Raw genomic sequence first — 19,111 nt, forward strand, 5'->3', positions numbered from 1 at the left:
ACTGTTTCAGTGAAACTATGCTAATTTTCTACCAGTCAAAGATGTGAGATTGTAGTAGCCATCAAACAACATTTATTCATTAGCACTAACTCCATAAAAAACAAGCACATAAAAATATAGCCTAACCATCTAATCAAATTGTAGTTGATGGCTTGGGATATTTAAGTGGGCTTTCTTTGCTTTGTTTGATTTTCTGTTGGTCTGGTTGACTTTTTAGCAAAGATTAAGGGCAGGTGCTTTTCTGAGTTGAGATTTTCCAAAAGGAAATTTTTAAAGGGCTTTTTTGCGTTGTGATAAAAATAATGTTTGACAACGTTTTCCTCTTAGGACGTCTTTTGACCAAATATACAGTGTGGTTTTAAAACTTAGCAAGCTAATGAAAAGTTTGAAATTTCCATAGTGATGCTTAAATAAGATTAATATTTTTGCATTAAAATATGCTTTGGTGTTATTTCTAAGAGTGTTTTGTTCACAATTGATTTTACAACTGCCCTTTAAAAATTGCAAGATAGAATCTTCGGGCCATCTTATGCTACCTCCTGTCTTCTTAGGCAATAATATACTCAACAAAAAATGTAAAGTTAGTATATTTTTTCAAATACCATCACCTATATTCCTCTTTACTCTTCTGCCATTGAATCCTGGTTGCATCTGATCTTGTCTAATCTAAGTTAGATCCAAAAATGAAATACATGCTAATTTACAGATGGAGGTATTCCAATTCATTAGGTGAATAAGTACTTAATTCAGATTAAGGGGATCAGGTTTTGTAATAATGGAACTGGATAAAGTCACTAAAATTCTCTAGAATATAATGATTTTCAGAAAGAATATCTTGTAATTTGCAATACAGTATTCTACTGCAAAAGTCTAAACTGTAAAATTTTAACAGTTAAATCTTTATAAATCGGGTCTTCAGATAGTGTTAAACAATTGCTGCATCTCTTCTGTGTTTACCTCTCTGGCTCTGCCTGGCTCAGTGTGTCAGCCACTAAAGCTCGCAGGGAGAAAAGTTGCCTGCATGGGATGTAGGGATGAAGATCACTTGGGCATGTGGGAGGATCATTTAAACTGCTGCTCTTGGGAGGCTGTTTGTCACCTTGCAGTTGTCCAAGGAATCTCAGCTGAGGTGGTTTCATTGACAAGGAACAGGCAACTGGCTTGTTTACACAAGGGCAAACAAGAAAATTAATCTGAATTAATTTTGCAATGCATTGGTTAAAAGTATTAAAACACTGTTCGGATGCTTATTCGAAATTTGAGTGTCCTAAATTGAATTTAGTTTACTTCATTTCCAAAGTGAATTAAGCTAAACCAAATTAAAGCTGCCTTAATTCTAAACAAGGGAGTCAGAGACGTAATGTATTTTAACCAGACCATTTTAATTCCACACATTCAGTTAATTCAAATTAGTTATTTTGCACAGCTGTACGTAGGTAATCTCTTAGACTGCTAACTCCTATGGACAGAGAATGTATTTATACAGGGGTCAAGAAAAGGGCACCTGAAAGTCCAGTGTTCTCTATCAGCCATCGCAACGGTAACAGAAAAGGATAGAAATAAGAGGTTGCTGAAGGGCCACAGAATCCCAGAGCTCTGCAGTTAGTCAAATGGGTGCTGGATACACAATTTAGAAATAGAGCAGGTCTACAGCCACAAACTTGCACAACTACGCAATTGTGCACACAGGTATGAGCCTTACAATACAGCAAGGTTCCACATTAATTATGAATCAGTATTCAGATATGTTAGATATTACATAATGGGTATTATAGCCTTGTTACGGATGAGTTCTAGGTGGTTATGACTTATTATCTGTAATAACTTCCATATAGCTAGCTGGTGGTGGTTACAAGCCACAGATCTGAACAGCCTATGTGCCCATTAAACTCTTTTGAAAACTGTAATGGTTGAATAAATATTTATTAAATTCTTCATGGGGTCTGAATATATAATATGTGACCCAAATGTTTAACTCTATATAGCCATAGTTATAAATGCAGACCTACAGGCAAAGATTAGCAATTAAAACATACTAAGAGACAAACACTAGTGCATTTGCAAACACAATAAAGGTACATAAATAAATATATAGCTACTGAGATGGGCACCAACTTTATGCTGGGAGCCTGTGTAGCACACACACCCTGAAGTGCTCATCTGTGCCTGACTGCTTTGGGTGGCATGGTAGAGCAAGGAAAAAATAATACCTGGAGCAGTGAGGGTTAGAACAGAAAGGGAAAGATTCAGGTTTCCTGTGGAAATTTTCAACTTTTCAATGTGGTTTTGAATCATAACTTCAATAAAATTATACAGCTATTTTTCAGTGTAGTTGGAACTTGCTGTTTCAATAAAATCTGAACACATTATTTTATATATATATATATATATTTAGAACAGTTTCTCATTCACCCTAAAAAGGTCATTTTCAAGGGAAAAAAAGAGTCCGTTCTGATAAGGCTTAATTTTTTCTTACAATTTTGTTCATTCCATTAAAACCCAAGGTAAAAATAACATTAGATCTAAACTGACACATCACCAGCACTGTTTTTGTTTCAATTTTGGGTGAACATCTTTTACTGGCAAGGAGTTTACTATGAAATTTTCACCAGTTCTGATTAATGCAAGTGAGGCACACACAATGACAGCCCTGTACAAGGAATCATTTACTTACCCCCCGCCCCACAAGCTCATACTGCAGTGGAGCATTCTAAGGGATACAGAGATAATATGCCGCTAATACACAATGCTGCCAAACCCAAAAGTTAAAAACTCTTGAGTCGATACCCTCCAAAACAAAGAGACTGGCATAAAATTCACAAGGCTGTAAATAATAAGGTATTTGGGTTTTTTTCCTTTGCCTCCTGTCCTGGCCCCTTGGGAGGCAGCCAGGTCCCACTTCCACCTGGTCTTTGCAGCCGTGAAAGCCAGAAATACTGTGGCATTAAATGAAAGCTGAAATAATTGCTTATCTTCAAGATCTGACATTTTACACAAAATACCAGGTATGGCATAACTTGCAAGAGAGTTGAGAATGTTATCTACATTTATCTGATTCCTCCCAGTTCAAGATTCCTTCCCTAGTACACACATGTCTTCTGTTAATCAAAATGAATGTCCACAAGGAATTCAGCACAGACTCCTGAATTTTAATAACTGGAAATGGGCTCAAAGCAAAGCTTTCAATTAAAAGTTCCCATGCTCCAGATTAAGATATTTAACCTCGGCAAGCCTGTGTGTTTCTGTAGGTTTCCTTAACTCCCCTGCTGGCACAGCCGCTGCTCCGGCAGCCGGGGCCCGTGCCGTGTGGCGCTTGCCGGTGTGCCGGCTGCGCCCAGTGCCGGCCCCGTGCTGCCGGACTCATGCCAGACACTCCACAGATGACAGAAGATGTCGCTTTGAACGACAATCATCACAGTGTAGGTGTACTCTTAGAAAATTAGGAATTACCAAGAGCTCAAAAATATCTGGGCATTTTCCTGACAGAAATCTCTTGCTAGTGAAGGGGACCTAGCCACCAGCAACACTTCTCTCTTGCTCTTTTCCTGTGGCTTGTTGGTTTTGAAGCTTTTGGTCTTTTGTTGCAGAGATGATGAGTTTGTTGAGGGGGAATGGTGGGTCTGTAGCTGCGGGGATGGGTACTTTCACGGATGCTGTGAGTTGAACATCTGCTCTGTGGTTGCCTACCATATCAGAATTTGGACTTCATGACCTAGGTGGCCTGTGTTTTTATGTCCAAGACAAGCAGAACTCTTTTAGTCCTTTAAGGTTTCCTTAATTCACCTTAACCCAGGATGTTAAACATCTACACCCAGGATCAAGTTTGCTTCCAATGTTTTGTAAACTGTATGACATCTTCTAGATGTTCGGATTTTAATGAATTTCTGGCTTTCCTGACTGCAAAGAAAGCCTTCCAAATGTGAACTGAGTGCAATAAAAGTAGAAGCACCTGCCTGAGGACATTTCTATGCTGCAGTCACTGCTTGACTGCAGCTTATATAGATATACAGTAGCTAGCTTTAAGCCAGCCAGCCCAAGTCCTGATGGTTCTATAGCCGCAGCTTTGCACTACACAGTAACTATTCAAGTGCACTTCTCCTTCCCTGGTGGGTTTTGCACCCTAACACAAGTCCACCTGGATGAATGAGAAAACGTTGCTGAAAGCCTAATGCAGCAATTTATTCTGGGAGGTCAGGCTAGACAACCTATACACACAGGGCTGACTGCTGCCAACACCATCAATACCAGTGGTGTGAAGTTGTGTGTCACCGCTCAGCAGAATGAGTTGGCAGGCCAGCCCCCTGCCTGGCAGTCCTCCCCACTCCCAGAAGGCAGGCATCCTCACCTCCCTTTCTTTCCACCCCTTTTCCTTACGTCTGGACTTGTACCGTGTAGCGCAGCAGAACTGGAATGGGCAGAGATCTGCTAGAAGCTGAACGTTAATGCTCTGCTCAAATTAAATGAAATAAAACCATATGGTGTCATCATGGGTCACTGATTTAGAACAACAAAAAAACCCTAGCTCCTCTCTAAGCCCTTCACATAGTAAAACTGCTGCTGTGAATTCTGCCTCTCCTCAGAGTACAGCCAAGAAATGCAGTGAGAGAAAAAGGCAGGATCAGGCTTTCTCTTGTGTTTGGAGTGAGCAGGCAAACCGGGAACAAAGTGGCACTTTTTTCACTGTGTCTTCAGGCATTATGTCAGTGTAGTTCCTCTGAAGTTGACGGACCTACACAGAATAACAGCAGTTAAGGACTCAAATCTTCTCAGGAAGGGCCGGGATTGTGTTTTGAGATATGTAAGGCATCTCTATTTCGACATCTCATATATATGGAAGTTTCAGAAAAATAGATAATTCCTCTTCATACACCTTTTAGGGCTATTTGTCTATCTATCTAAACAATCTAATTAATCTGTCGTACTTGGGTTTATATACTAATGTCATACATGATCACCCTTCTCTCTCCCTTTCCAAAAGGTAAGGAGAAGGAAACACGATCTTCATGAAAGGAGAGAGCCTGAATGTGTGAATATTGCTCATGGCCCCCAAATATGGCAGAGTTTGAAGGCATTCTGCTGTCTTGGCAGGGAGCACCAGAGCCTCAGGCCAGCTAGCGAGGAAGCTGAGTCTGCTGCTCCTGCCAATGTCAGCTGTTGTTCTGAGGGCTGCAAGTGTTGCAGTAGATTTTGAGAGCAGTAGGAGAAGTTACTGCCCCCCATGCATCCTAATGGAAATTATGCTGTGGCTTTTGGGAGGCAACTGCAGCTCTGATCTTCCCAACTACATCTGCTGCCGCAAAGCCAAATGCAACCATCAAAGCTCGTGCAGCTGAAATACAGCTCGTGTTGCCTTTGTCCACCTCCCTTCCCGTCACATATAGCCACTGTCAGCAGGGTACATGTCACTCCTGCTTCAAGCAGGGGAACGAAGCCAATACTGTGCTACAGCTCGCTGAAGCACTTACTTGGCCCCTGTTATTAGAGAGTCTGAGCCCTACACTCCTCCTTCCAGCTGTCCTCACGGTGCCCCAGGTGGCACGGCAACGCTCCTATCTTCACACTTCAGGCAGGAAACAGAGCACAGAGAGAAATACCATTTGTCCAAAGTCCTGATGAGAGGTCCATGACAGAGCAAGGAACTGAAGCCCTTTCCTTAAGTCGGATTAGCCTCTGACTATCAGACTTTCTGTTTCCCTTCCTTCACCCCCAAATCCCTTGGTTGTTTTTCCTCACCACGCTATGAAGCTTGCTTTCCATTTTGAACTTTGTGCAAATAAGACATTTTTCCCCACTTTTCTTTTGCTCAGCTGTGAATTCAGCTGTGTCTCGACCCATGCATAGAAACATAAGACTCTGTCCTATTTGAACCAAAGCCATTTTTGAGCTCTTTATGCCTGCACAGCACTGTCTGCACGTGGGACACTGTTGACTCCATGGGGGCTGTCACCAAGGAGCCCAAAGCCACCACTTCCCACCACACGCTCTCCCTTTTTTCCTCAGGCATGCTTTGATGCCAGCATCACTGGGATGGGCAGGAGCCCTTTTGTGGGAAGCAATCTGATGCAGGCAAGGCTTCACTGTCTCACTTAGCCCCGCACCAGGTCCCCAGCAGGCTGCTGTCCCCTGCAGTCCCCATCGCCAGCACAGCCCGTGGCTCAGCCGTGCGGCCCAGCGCTAATTAAGCGGTGCAGCACAGCAGGGTGTGTGTTCCTTGGCCATCGCAGCCTCCCTTGGACACGCTGCAGAGAAAAGGCTGAAGCTCTGCAATGTTAGCCTTCCAAGAACTGCTTTAATTGCCCAGTAATGCACACCCTGGGGTCTTGTAATGTGCTTCTAATATGGAGCATTTAAAATATGAATACTCCAAAACAATTAGAAGGAGTTTGGTGCTCTGCTGAGTGTATCCTTCCACTCTGAAAAATAATCCATGACAAAGGGATGTGATCAAAGTGAGGATAACAGTACTTTCCAAAATCTGTTATGTTCTCCTTGGGGCAGCAGGACACACCACTCTTTCCTTTACTGCAACTTCACTCTGTTCTTCGAGGATTAAAAGAATTGCTAGATTGGGACTCCAAATTATTCAGACCTACCTCATCTCCCTCTGATCAGCCCTAGTATGATTTTTCATTTCAGATACTGTCTAAAGACTCTGCCAGCAAATGTAAGAGAGAAGAAACCACAGAGTATGTCAGGCTATAAGAGACTTTGGATAGAAATGTCAGAGAAGGAAGGGACATTTTCTATGATCTGTCATTCTTTTAGCAAATAATTTCTGGACAAGTTTAGAAGTGATTTTTGCTTGGTTATTTACAAGGAGTGAAAGAAAGTTCTGCTTCTCAGAAAGGACTATGGCTCTGCTAATTTTAACTTCTGGTATTTTCTTCTATATTCTTGACCAAATGTGATTAGAGCTTATTACAATTGTCATACTAGGAGAGAGGATTTTCTGTCTGTCCATCTCTATTCAGAATCAGCAAAAGGAATTGTATTAAAATTGCTGAAAATAATGAAATAGAAATCAAACCTTGGAAATTTATGTTCTAATGCTGAACATTTAAGAAAGTCAAAGGCATTTGTAAACAGACAGTTGGTTTCAGCTGGAGCTGTATGCAGTATTAACTCTAGAATGAGTTACTACAGGCCAACTATGGTAACTCATGAATTCCAGGAATGTATGTACAGTTCACAGTATGATACTATATACTGTAATGATATTATATGCCATTACTTAAGATAATATCGGATATTAAATTCAGATTGTGGAATGAAGTTCAGTTGCTTTACTGCAATCAAAGATCCATAAACATCCTGTTGCTGAAACTTCAAAAGGTTATGTATTATATCTGTATATTCTCCAAAACTAAAAGTAGACAACTTGGGCAAAAACCTCCTATTGAAAAATGAAAAAATAGGAATTTACAGTAAGTGCCAGTTTATGTCCCTAATTAAACACAAATGCTGTTATTGGAGTCACTGACTGTGATGGAATTAGAGCAGGGATAAATTTAGTCCAAAGCGACAATTTCTTTTGGAGAAAAGACATTTGAAAATATTGGCCTTTCCTTCAAGAAATCAGCACTGCTGACTGATGTGCCAGGATTTCTTCCCTTCTGCTTCTGGGAAGGGCTGAGGAAGGGTTCTGCAGAAAGATCTGTCTTTCTCCAGTGTCTAGAGGCAAGAACAAGCCATCAAAGGCGGCAAGAAGTGATCAAGGCTTTGCTCCGTCTTACGCAGCAGTAATCCCGAAATCCTAGGTTTCAGGCAGCAGACCTGGCTTAGTAGGTATTTTAGTCCCGGGTAAGGGTGAGAAGCTTTGGGCAATCCCCAAGTTTAATGACAGCATTATTATGCTGCATCTGTTGCTACAGGCCCAGGTCAGCTCTGTTCATCTTTCATCAGCTGTTTCATTAGGTGGTCTTGTGTAGGACAAGCTCACTGGAAGCCTGTTAAAGCAGCAGCAGTGATGCTTGGCTATCCTGCTGTTCATCACTGTCCCTAAATGAATCGACCCCGAGGGATGCACTGCTGTATTCTGTACTGAGCATTAGGGTGCTGAGATTTCTCCTCTTTCCTTACAGCACTAGAGTTCGTTCGTGACTGTAGGGCAAAGGAGCACTTCTGGGGAGAGCCACTCCATGACTGGCCTCTTCTTTTAGCCATAGAAAATATCTTCTACCTGACACCTCATTAGATTTGCTGTGCATTTGATGCCAAGAATTATTTGACCCAAGCCACTGGGGTTTGCACAACCAGAACTGCTCCCCCTTGCTCACTGTTTCCAGACACTTTCTCTTGACATAAAACCAGTTTCATTCTTAGGAGGGGAACATTTTTGAACAGAGCCTTTCACCTATGGGTCACTAGCTGAAATCTGGCCCTGGTTGGCAGTGACCGAAAATCATTATGAGCTGACAGCTACTTGGTGAAATGAGCTGGCGAGTCTCATTCCAGTTCCTAATGGACACATCTCAGAAAACACAGTCACAACTGGCACTAACTGGCACTCTCAGATGAGAGGCCACAAACTGAATGGGGAAGGAAACTGAACCTTCCTCTTCATGCCCTGCCTGGGTTTTTGAAGCATTATGGACAGGCATTTTATACCACCATCATTTCACAGTCTGGTTTTACTCCAAATGGCTCTTCGAAACTTTGCAGTTTTCACGCAGCATGATTCAGCACAGCCTGATCAGCCATCTCAGTATAATTAGGCTCATCTTGTGGTTCCCCTCAGTAGAAGCTGCGCTGTCTGCTGCCACCTCCCTGTATGAATGGCGTATCTGATGTCATATCTCAGTATGAATGGAACTGTCTGATGTCACCTCAGTGCTAACAGGACTTCTTCTAATATGTCATAAGGCTGCAGGGGAAATCTTCTAATCCATTCACTATGCTACACTACAATAGAACATAACACAGTATAATGTGTAGGTTAACTTAGAAACCCTCAGGCAGATTTTGGATAGACGGATGGATGGATGGATGGATAGATACATTTATACAAAGTATACATACATTATATCACTCTATTGATTTTTAAAAAGTTCCAGGTCTGCCTGGCTATAATGAGATTTTTGAACTTTGTGTTGCGATCAATGAGGGGAATATTATTGGCCTGGAGAATTGATATACCCGCTCTCTGTGGCTTGTTCTGCTCCTGGACTGCCCCTGCCCCCAAGGTGTACGATTCCATCAGACACTTAACCTCTTTTACAGTGTCATCAGGCTAAAAGGAATCTAATAGTGACACGGGACTTGTGCTCAGCACTCTGGCACTATTGCTTTCCTGTCACAAATAATTTATAGCTTTCTATTTCCATCCCTTTGCCTGCACCCCATCCTCTCTTTCTGTTTCTCTGGGCTGGGGGAAATCAATAAACTCACACAACCAGAGTGGCACTTCAGGGCATTTTAGGGGGAATGTGAGAGAAGAGAAACAAAAAGAAAAAAACAGAAAAGAAAAAAGTTGTATTATTTGCCCTAGCACAGACTTCTCAGATCAGCTCCTTAGCTAGTGTCAATCAGCATGACCTCAGAATCTGGCCCTGAGGCCCTCGGACACCTTCTGCATAGTCCTCAGCAGCTATAGAGTCCTCTGCAGCTCCTGGTACCACTGACCTATATGGGGTGAGGATGTGGATCTCCATCCCCAGCTAAAACCTTGACATTCCCTGTCTCCAGCTGCATCCCAAGCAGCTTCTCTGCCACTCCAGCTACTGCCCAGGTGTCATCAGGTGTGTATCCGAATTTCCTAAAAAGCTGAGGTGATATGGTCTGAAATACCTTTCTTTTCCTAAGAAGGTTTCGCTCTCAGGAGCTATGCATTTTCAAAAATGCCCTCTCAACGCACTGCCTACCTCTACCCATGCCATTATACCTGCTAGCCACACATTCACTCTTTGAAGTTTTGCCAACTTATTATTTAGTACAAATCTTTAAGGGAAGCTGTTGGGTGGACAGGGAGAATGTGTTACTTGCTTTCACCTTCTGGAGAGATTTCCGAGGAGAAGTTAAAGCTAATACAACGCAGGGCTGAGAGTTCCAGAAACTTAGATTGAAGAGCATCTGCAGCCTTCAGTCTAATTGGAAAGGCTCATTTTAATCTCAGAAAATAATTTGGTCTCCATGGCCTCCACAGATCATGGCTTATTTGCCGAGTTCCTTGGTGAGACAGTCGTTCCTGAGTCACAGATACCCAGCATCTGCCAGTGGGCAGGAACCTGCCAGTCAAGTACTAGGTGCTAGCGATTTTCTTTCACCACTGACCTCAGCTGGATTTAAACCAGTGACCCAGAGGTGAAAGATTTCATGTAACAAGAAACGGAGCACTGACAATTACAGTTCAGTTTATTTTCATTCTGGGCTGCATTATGAGCTTTGTGGCATTCACTGAGACACCTTTTTGAGCTCCCATGCTGCATTCATTCACCACCTGATAAACACCAATTTGTGCCCTCTTTGCTGGGCCTCCTTTTCCCTGATGATCTATTATCCATCACCACTTTATACAGATGCCTTCTGCTCCCGCCTTCTCATTTATGAAGGGCAAGGGCTTTGGGCAAGCTTCCATCAGTTCAAAGCACTCAGTTCTGTGTCAGAAAGGTACTTTTTAGGTACACGACAAAATTAAATCTACACCATTTGTAAATCCAGCAGTGGCTTTATTAGCTGCAAAGACTGCCTTGCGATCATGCTGGTAAATCAGATCATAAGTGATAACGCAGTTGCTGACACACAGGAGATCTGAGTTTGTTCACTGAGCACCATAGTTATGCACTGAATACCCAGGTTTGGGGTAAAGATAACAGAGCAGAGCGAGGACAATTCTCCAAGAACTGGACCATTAAATCAGTAGGGTCAGGACCACAAGAAGGCAAGAAGTCACTCTGCTGTACCCAGTGCTCAGATCAGACCTTCAGGTTCTGATAGTTGTGATCGTAGGAACGTGAAGGCACAGAGAAGTTGCAGCTGAGTTCTGAACATGTTTTGCTCTTTTCCAGGATCATCAGAACCAAAGTTCAGCAACCTTTTCACCCAACACCAGATGGGAGCGGGACAGGTGTGACTGCACCAGGACATACTATTGGTAAGAAGACTGGCATGAGGGGTGGTGACAGGACAAGTGGAAATGAGGACGAAGCTTAGTTGAAGGAGCAAAGTGTGACAAGCAGATGCTAAGCAGAGCAAAAGGGAGGAGGGGGTGGGGGGAAAGAAACCTCAGTGGAAATCAGAGGTTTCTGTTCTTCGTTTCCCTCATTGCACTGCAGAAAAGGGAGGAACCATGGCAGAGAAACCAGCCCAAGGCAGAGGTCTGCCCGGAGTGATTCTGCCTTAACATCCATTTCACGTTCATGTTCTCTCCTCCACCTCCCTAGGGAGAAGTATTTACTGCTATCCTGTCTAAGCACCTCTCTTCACCTTTTGTCTCCTTATTCTGACTCTCTTTTCCCCTCTCTCTCCTGATTCCTCTTCTCTCCCTTTGCTGGAACTGGTCCATTTTTTAGAGCTAGCAATACACAGACATAGGTAAGATATTCCTGATGCTTCACAACTGAGTTCTTCATTGTTCTAGCTCCGCAGACAGGTATCCCATGGGTGTATTTCATTGAGAAAATGCATTTTCTGCTGGGGGTGATGGGTTTATTGAGGTGAGCAGAAGATGGAGACTGTAATAAAATGACCAAATGTCCACTAGTCTGTTGTGTTTAAAGATACTGTGCTAGATGTGTGAGGAGGTACTTCTCACTCCATGGGCTGTATGGTGCATATGTCTGCTATTGCTAGCATAGCTTTATTCAGTAATGATTCAGAGCAGGAAAAAACATGCAGTGGGATACTGAGAAATGCAGTGGCTTATTTGTGGCCTAAGACACTGTCTTAGATACTGTTGGTTACTGAGAATCAGCTGTTATACAAGGATTTACTGGAAAGTGCTGGTCTACATGGGACAGAGCTGGCAGATATAGTCCCGTACACAAATTGTGTTTAGGAGCACAATGGAATTAATGGGCCAGTGTGGAAGAGCATTTCTGGGTGCCCTTTTAATCTGGACTTTCTCACCGGACTGGGAATCACTGACCACAACAGACGGAGTTAGCAGATATTATTCCTTCTTGGAAAAGCAGTGCAGTGTCTAGGGAATGTGTTGGCTGAGCTGGGACAGTGATCATGAGCCTTGCTACTGGAGTCCCTCATTGCCCTGAGATATACTGGGAAGTGTGAGTCTACATCAGATGGTGCTGATAGGTTCTGCTCCATCCTGGAAGGCTTGTATTGGAGGTATTGATTGCTTCAGGTCAGTACTTTATGAGCTGAATGATGGGTAGTGGCCTATAATAAAACTCGGATATCCTCTCCATCACTGGGACATGGTGGTACATAATGGGCATGCCTACTGGATGCAGAGCTCTACTTGTTCTGTACTCTAAAGGCCTGGTTATCATTAAATGATAATTTCTAATTGGGATGGCTTGTCGTTTCTGATATATTTGAAAATCATGAGCAATCTTGGACAGTTCTGAGGGGCAGGAGGAGTCTGCCTATTGACATTGGTCAGTACAAAAGGAAAACATTATATTTTTGTTAATCTGTGTTGGAGTATGTATCACCAACTCACCATTTGTTCTAGCAAGGAACTGAAGTACTGAAGTACTAGCCCAGCACTGAAGTACTTCTGATCTATGCTAAGAAGATAATTTTTCAATAAGTCTTTTGGGTGGACATGTAGGAGGCTGTTCTGGCTAAGACAGAACACTGTGCTCCTGGTTGTTGAGAGGAAATGATCTGGCAAAATGCAGATGGACTAGGAAGTCACTAGAGACTGTGGCCTGTGCAGCATTGCACTCAGTTACCACAGCATGCCCTGGGAAGCCTGCTCTGAACCGGGATAGAGCAACAAGGTTTAGCTTCTTGATGGAATACACTGACTTGTTATTAATGCCCCTGTACTGGAAGGCTGTGGAGCTACAGCATAGGAATGGACTGGCAAAGCTGGGATGCAGCAACACTAGCAGTTGAGTGAGAATGAGTCATTCAGTTTGAGGGACTGAGAGCCTGCTTAGTGCTCAGGGTTTCCTATGTGACCATGGGAAGCTTTCAGCTGGGGGATCCCTGAGTGCTGTGCTGCTCTCCTCATGGCCCTTTTTCCCTTTTCCTTTTGTCCAGTGCCCAGCACAGCATCCCCTCCCGTCTCCAGTGCCTCCAATGATCCAGTGGGCTCTTACTCCATTAACGGGATCCTGGGGATTCCTCGGTCGAATGGCGAGAAGAGGAAACGTGATGAAGGTAGGGGGAGGGGAGAAGCTCATCCTCCCTTTTATATTCTTTGTCCCCACGTACAGGCTCCAATTTCAGGCCAAGGTTTGCAGCTGCTCCAGGGGCTAGATCAGTTTTAGCAACAGAGACCAGTTCCCCGCCACTGCCCTGCTGGCTTGGAATGCTCTTCTTCCGAGGCCTTTTCATGACAGGCTGCGTCTACAGACATCTGCTCGGCAGGCAGAGAGCCGTCTCCATTGCTGGAGCTGATCCCAAGTTCATTCACTGCTGGAAAGGCTGGAACTGAACTCCCCAGGTGCCAGCAGGTGCCTGGACTTTGAACTGTGGGTAAACCTGGTTTCCCCAAGTCACTCATTTTCAAACAAAATGCCATCTCGGAGAAGCACCAGCAATGTAGGAGTTGCCTTTCATTCCCCTTGCAAACAAGTTCCTGCCCTGTGACGTGTCATGAGCTACATTAGCTGGTGATCGTAAGGGCCCAGCTTTCAATGCGTAGCACCTACTACAGCAGAACTGCCATGCTTGCAGCAGTCTGAAAGCAGAACAGGAGGTCTTCTGAGTCTTGTGGCCCTAAGGTTGTTATCTAAGCCTTTCGCTACAGCTCTAAGGAATTAGGATTAAGCTATCTCCTTTTCCTCCCTACCTGCCGGGAAGGACTCAGGGCAAAGTGAATCCTTAAATGAGCCAAAAGCTGGAGCCTCAGGTCTAGATAGACGGAGTCAGGAGGGGTGGGTAAGGTCTTGATGCTCTTACAGTGGTTATGTAAACATTTTCTCTTAACTCTTGCTTTTTAATTTGATGCATTCAAAAATTGTGGGCCAGGGGGTGAACTTTTCTGAGAGTAGTGCCTGACCAGTTTGTTTGGTTCAGCCCTGCCTTCAGTACGTTGTTTTCCACTGCTGCCTGTTGCGTGGGGGACCCCTTAGAAGCACAGGTGTCTCAGTGTGCTGCATGTACTGCAACCTCAAGGCTGTGTGGTGTAAGAGAACACGAGGGTTCTCTGTGATACATGGTGAGAAAAGAAAGCTGTCCTGAGAGAGATGCTGCATTTTGGAGCTCTGTTAGTAATTTTCTCAGCATTGTTCCTGGTGAGGTTCACATCTGTAAGCTTTTGATCCAAATAATAATCCCAAGAGAAAAAGGCAATCATTGTGACCTCTCTTCCTCTAATATGAAGTAAAATTAGAGGCAAGGACCCAATCCAGCTCCCGTTAAAGCAAATGGGAAGAGTTTTGCTGATGTCATTGGAAATTGGATCAGGCCCCAGAGGAAGATCCATTTCCCAGCTAGATGGCAGTAGGGCCTAGCTAAGAGAAAAGTGTAGCAATGGAAGGGCTGAGTCAATGCCTCAAAGTCAAAAAATGTCAGGTATAAGACACTGCAAATATTGCAAACCCCTCCAGCATTTCCCATCATTACATATACAGGAAATAGTGACATATCAAACTGAGTGACAACATTCTGTAATGGTTGTGCAAATCTCTTGGAAGTTATTTGGGGTTTTTGTCAACCCTGTTCTCATACAGCCCACCGTGGTAATCACCAGCTCTCAACATGGTGCCTCCATATCTCGTTTTGAAATGAAGTGGTTCAATCTGGCTTTAGTGGTTATTCTTTCCAAATACCTGGAAAGATCATCCGCTTTAGATGCAGCCACACAGTCACTTCTAGCCTCAGAACCTGAGCTTTCTTGAAGCAGTTCAACTACAACCAAGTAACCATCTAAGACTGTGACACTTCACAATGATATACTGACAGTAAGAACAACTGTCTGTGTTTGTCCTTAATTCAGCCCAGGTTTGATTTTTGAAGGGCAAGCGACACTGCTGTTGGCCAAGAGCCTACATGTGATACTAGGAATCGAAAAGGTACCAGACAATCCTGGAAACATCGCTTGTCTTTAGCTCTCAGAGTTTTAGGTGGCAATTACATGACACAGACGCAACTGCTTTGGAAAAAAGCCTTCAGCCTGCTGTCCCAGATACCTGCTGCAGGGAGATGTCGTACTCCTGTCCCATATAAACCCCACATGGGACCCCCTGTCAGCTGTTGAACACTCCTAGCCAAGAGCTGAGTTATCTGGGCTCACGTGGTCCTTAAGAAATGCTGAAAGACATCATCCCTTTGCAAGGTTGGGTCCAAGGGGAGGTTTTGCACAGTGACGTGCACTCACTCCTGGCCAATCTCCCCTGGGGATTAGGAAAGCCTGGTAAGAAATCCAGTGCAAGTATTTCTTTCATGCTCATGCTGGATGCATACATCTTCTCAGTATTCTCCAGAGCTTCTGAGCACTGTTTTGTTGCAGTTTCTTAACTGCAGGGTTTATTCTCACATTGAAAAGCCCTTATGAGCTCCCATTGCACATCTACTTTCCCAGCATTTTGGGGTGGCTCTTCCCTAGAGGAGACAGAAGCAGCAGCACTGCTCTCGCTTTCTTTCCGCTCTGTTGGACCAGCTGTGCTGCAAGGATTCCTCTGTGAGGAATGCAGTTCGGCAGAAAGGGGGAAGTACCAAGCTGCTCTTGAATCCCCGGTTCTGAAAACCTTGTTAGCAACCTCTGTGCTGGCTGGGGGAACAGGGTGGGAGAGATATAGAGGACCCTCTATCTGAGCACACCCCCTCCCCCAGGTCCTCCTTGCTGCAGCTGGTGCCTGCATTAGACAGTAGCACAGATGATTAAGAAGAGGAGAGATAATTATGTGTCAAGATGATGTAGCAGAACTCCTGAGTTGGACAGAAGGAGTCAGACAGATGCATGAGGTGGGCTCAGTGACGGACGCTGACAGCCAGGAGTGTCACTCATCGAGAGTTGGAGGGAAGCAGAGAAATCTCAACCTAGCAAATATGTTGGTTGCAACTGCAAGGGTGGCCTGGGAAGACTATAGCATTGAGAGAGCTAGCAGGGCCATAGCTCTGAGTGTCCACTAGTCACAACAAGGAACTGTCAGATCACAAGTCTTTCCCCAAAACTCACTGTGTCTTCCTCAGGTGAGTGCCTAGGCAGGATGGTCAGGGATTTGCCCCGTTAAGTCCACGTATTCCTTCTGTTTCAGCTTTTGACCAGTGATTGTAAACCCGCTGACTTTCATGACAGATTAGGCCAAGCAGAGAGTTGGTCTCCTACGATTTTTAAAATAATTTGGCTAAAAAAGTTCACCACCACTTGTCTAGCACAGTGTGTGCCATTTCTCACAGTCTATGGGCACTCCCAGTGTTGCTGTAATTTCCCTCTGATCTTCCTTACCACTTACACCCACAATCTTCTATAGGCAGAAGTGGCCCTGCAGCATGTGACAACTTTCTCAAGACCACTGAGGGTCTTGCAGTAATTCCTAGCTCTTCATGGTCCTAATGTTGTCCTATAAAGGGGAAAAATAATATGCAAATATTTCTGGTTTTCCATAACCTCCCGACTGATAGCTAAAAGGAAGAGAATTGGTGTGACCAGAGGCAGTAACAAAAATTAGTATCACTCATACTGTATCTTGAGCACTGTATAAGGAAAAAAAGGGAGAGATGGGGAGAAAGGGAAGGATGGATAGATAGATAGACATCTTGCATACCATGGCATCCCCAGCTAGGTGAAACTTTTGGGGTCTTCCAAAAAAACCACTCTTATTAGAGACAGCTCTTTCTCTTCATAGGAGGCCACAAACAGACTTCCTCTATAGACCCAAATTCTCATTTAGGATTTGTCTTCCAGTAAGGCTGGTGCTGTAACACTCAGCATTATTAATCTTGGTCCCTGACGATATCTGTAGTATTTGACAGCATTACTGGCAATAATATCTGCAGTGCTGACAATGGCAGAGATAATATCCCCCAGTATTATTGGCATTAGCAGGGATCATATCTGCAGCCTGTTATTGGCAGAACCAAACGTAATGTGTCCAGTATCATTAGTATCAGTAGTAATAAAACACACAGGCTTGTTAGTATGATCAGTGCTAATATCAGCAGTAGGTTTGTGGGAGAGGACAGAGTGAATTCTACTGTAAATGGCAATAATACTCAGGCTGTTTGCAGTAAAGGAATCCTCAGAAGAGATAGAGGAGCAAACCTGAGAAGACAGAAGTTCCTCCTTTCCCCTCTTCACCTGTCATTTTGATGATTAGAGTGATTTACATTGAAGTAAGAAATGCAGGGCTGTGTCAGTGCAGGGAGACAGTAAAGGGTCACCAATATTTTGGCAGGCCTGGTGGTGTTTTCCAAAGAGTGTTAGCTGTATCAGTGCAGGCAGTTCACCAACTTCACAAGGAGGTTGAGCTACGCAGAACAGGGTGCTGCCTACCAGCAGCAGAGCATTTGCACTGTGGTCCTATGCCTGCAGGATGGGCAGCATCACTGTCTCTGGTGCTGCACGCATAATGATTTTACCATGACACTCTCTACTGAGAAGCACCGCTTCTGTTACAGGTGGTTTTCACTTCCTTTACTCCAAATGGGAGGACTCTGCAGGGCAGGGTTTTGACTGTGTTCAGCTTGGGGATTTTTCTGTCTGGCCATGATCTCATCTTCCTACTGGGAAAGTAGAAACGCCTTCTTCGGGTGAGGCAGGGACATCTGCAAGAGTTCCAGTCCTGAAAGCTGTTTTTTTAGATACTGCCCCAGGACAAAGACTCTCTTGAAGAAAATTTGGAAGTTAATTGTTTAAGTGGAAAGTAACACAGAGAAGAGAGATACGTAATGTGTATAAGAAGGTCTGAGCTTTTGAGCAGATACACAGCAGCTGAGTGTGCCGCTGCAAATACGATCCCATTTGTGTTGTTCAGCATGGCAAGGATGATATAATTTAGGAGACATAGCTGTGACATTTCAGGTGACTTTGTGTCATTGTCAGTGGTATCAATATGTGTTTGCAGGCAGTGTGGCTGTGGTTATCATGTTGTTGTAACTGTGATACTGTAGGTTGGGGGCTTGTGACACTAGTGATAAGATGAACTGTTTCACTGCTTGCTGTGCTGCCCCATCCCACTCAAGGCCATTACACTCTTCGCAGAGGTGACTGTGATTTGTTTCTGGTGGTTTGTCTGCATCATCACATGCCGTAAGGTTGTTTCAATGCAGTAACTGTTGGCACATCGGTGCAGGCTGTACTGTGCTGTCATTTCAACTCATATAGTTGTTACTGCAGCTGATGTAATGTGTTGACTGACAACAGACTGTCACCTGGCCATGAAAGTGAAGTCAATACGGCTATGTTGAGAATTGTGTGTTTTCACAAGGTATGACCATGTTGTTCCACAGCATACTGGGGTGGTTTCAGGACATGCAGCATGCTTATGCTGTCCTCTGCAGTATGATGATGCTTTCCCAATGCTGTACTAGTGCAGATAGGTCTAGCCCTTAACTGTCCTGTAGGGAAATACATTTGTTTTCCTATGCTGCCTTCATACATTTGCAAAGAGTATGAGTGAATCATTCCACTAGACTGTATCACAGCACCTGAAGTATGTTCATCTCTGGGAATATGAGGTGTATTTCTGTTCTCCAAAAACTGTTGTGTTGTTGAAGACAACAGAGTGTGTTTGGATCCCCCCAGGTGACACAACAAGCACCTCTGTCTGTGGTGTGTCTGCTTTGTTTCCTGCTGTGATTTCTTGTCACCACAGCTGATGTGTTTGCATTATTCTATGCAATTGCTTAACTGCAGGTCGGCAATAGTCTTAACACTGGAGGCACTGACGCTGGAGGCACATGCAGTTACATGGCCTCAGGTGCTAACCCTATGTTCCAACCATCACACACAGTTGTGGGGTGTGCACCCAGCAGTTTATGGCTCTGCACATGGAGTGAGCACTTTCTGGAGTGTTTCATGCTCACACAGTGTCTT

The 19,111-nt window shown here is 44.0% G+C and overlaps 1 protein-coding gene across 18 annotated transcripts in view; it reads left to right on the forward strand.

The window, feature by feature from the left end:
* The window catches only part of PAX2 (paired box 2), a 96,617-nt gene that overhangs the window by 36,075 nt on the left and 41,431 nt on the right, over positions 1–19,111 (forward strand). For all 18 annotated transcript variants that reach the window (XR_010473318.1, XM_065066545.1, XM_065066540.1 and 15 more), the window contains 2 exon segments: positions 11,004–11,089; positions 13,168–13,287. Coding sequence is in view for 17 of the 18 variants with exons in the window: in XM_065066545.1 (XP_064922617.1) it covers positions 11,004–11,089; positions 13,168–13,287 (206 nt within the window). In the remaining variant the exon portion in view is untranslated.

The sequence above is a fragment of the Columba livia genome, chromosome 6 (assembly GCF_036013475.1).
Source record: "Columba livia isolate bColLiv1 breed racing homer chromosome 6, bColLiv1.pat.W.v2, whole genome shotgun sequence".
NCBI classification, from domain to species: Eukaryota; Metazoa; Chordata; class Aves; order Columbiformes; family Columbidae; genus Columba; species Columba livia.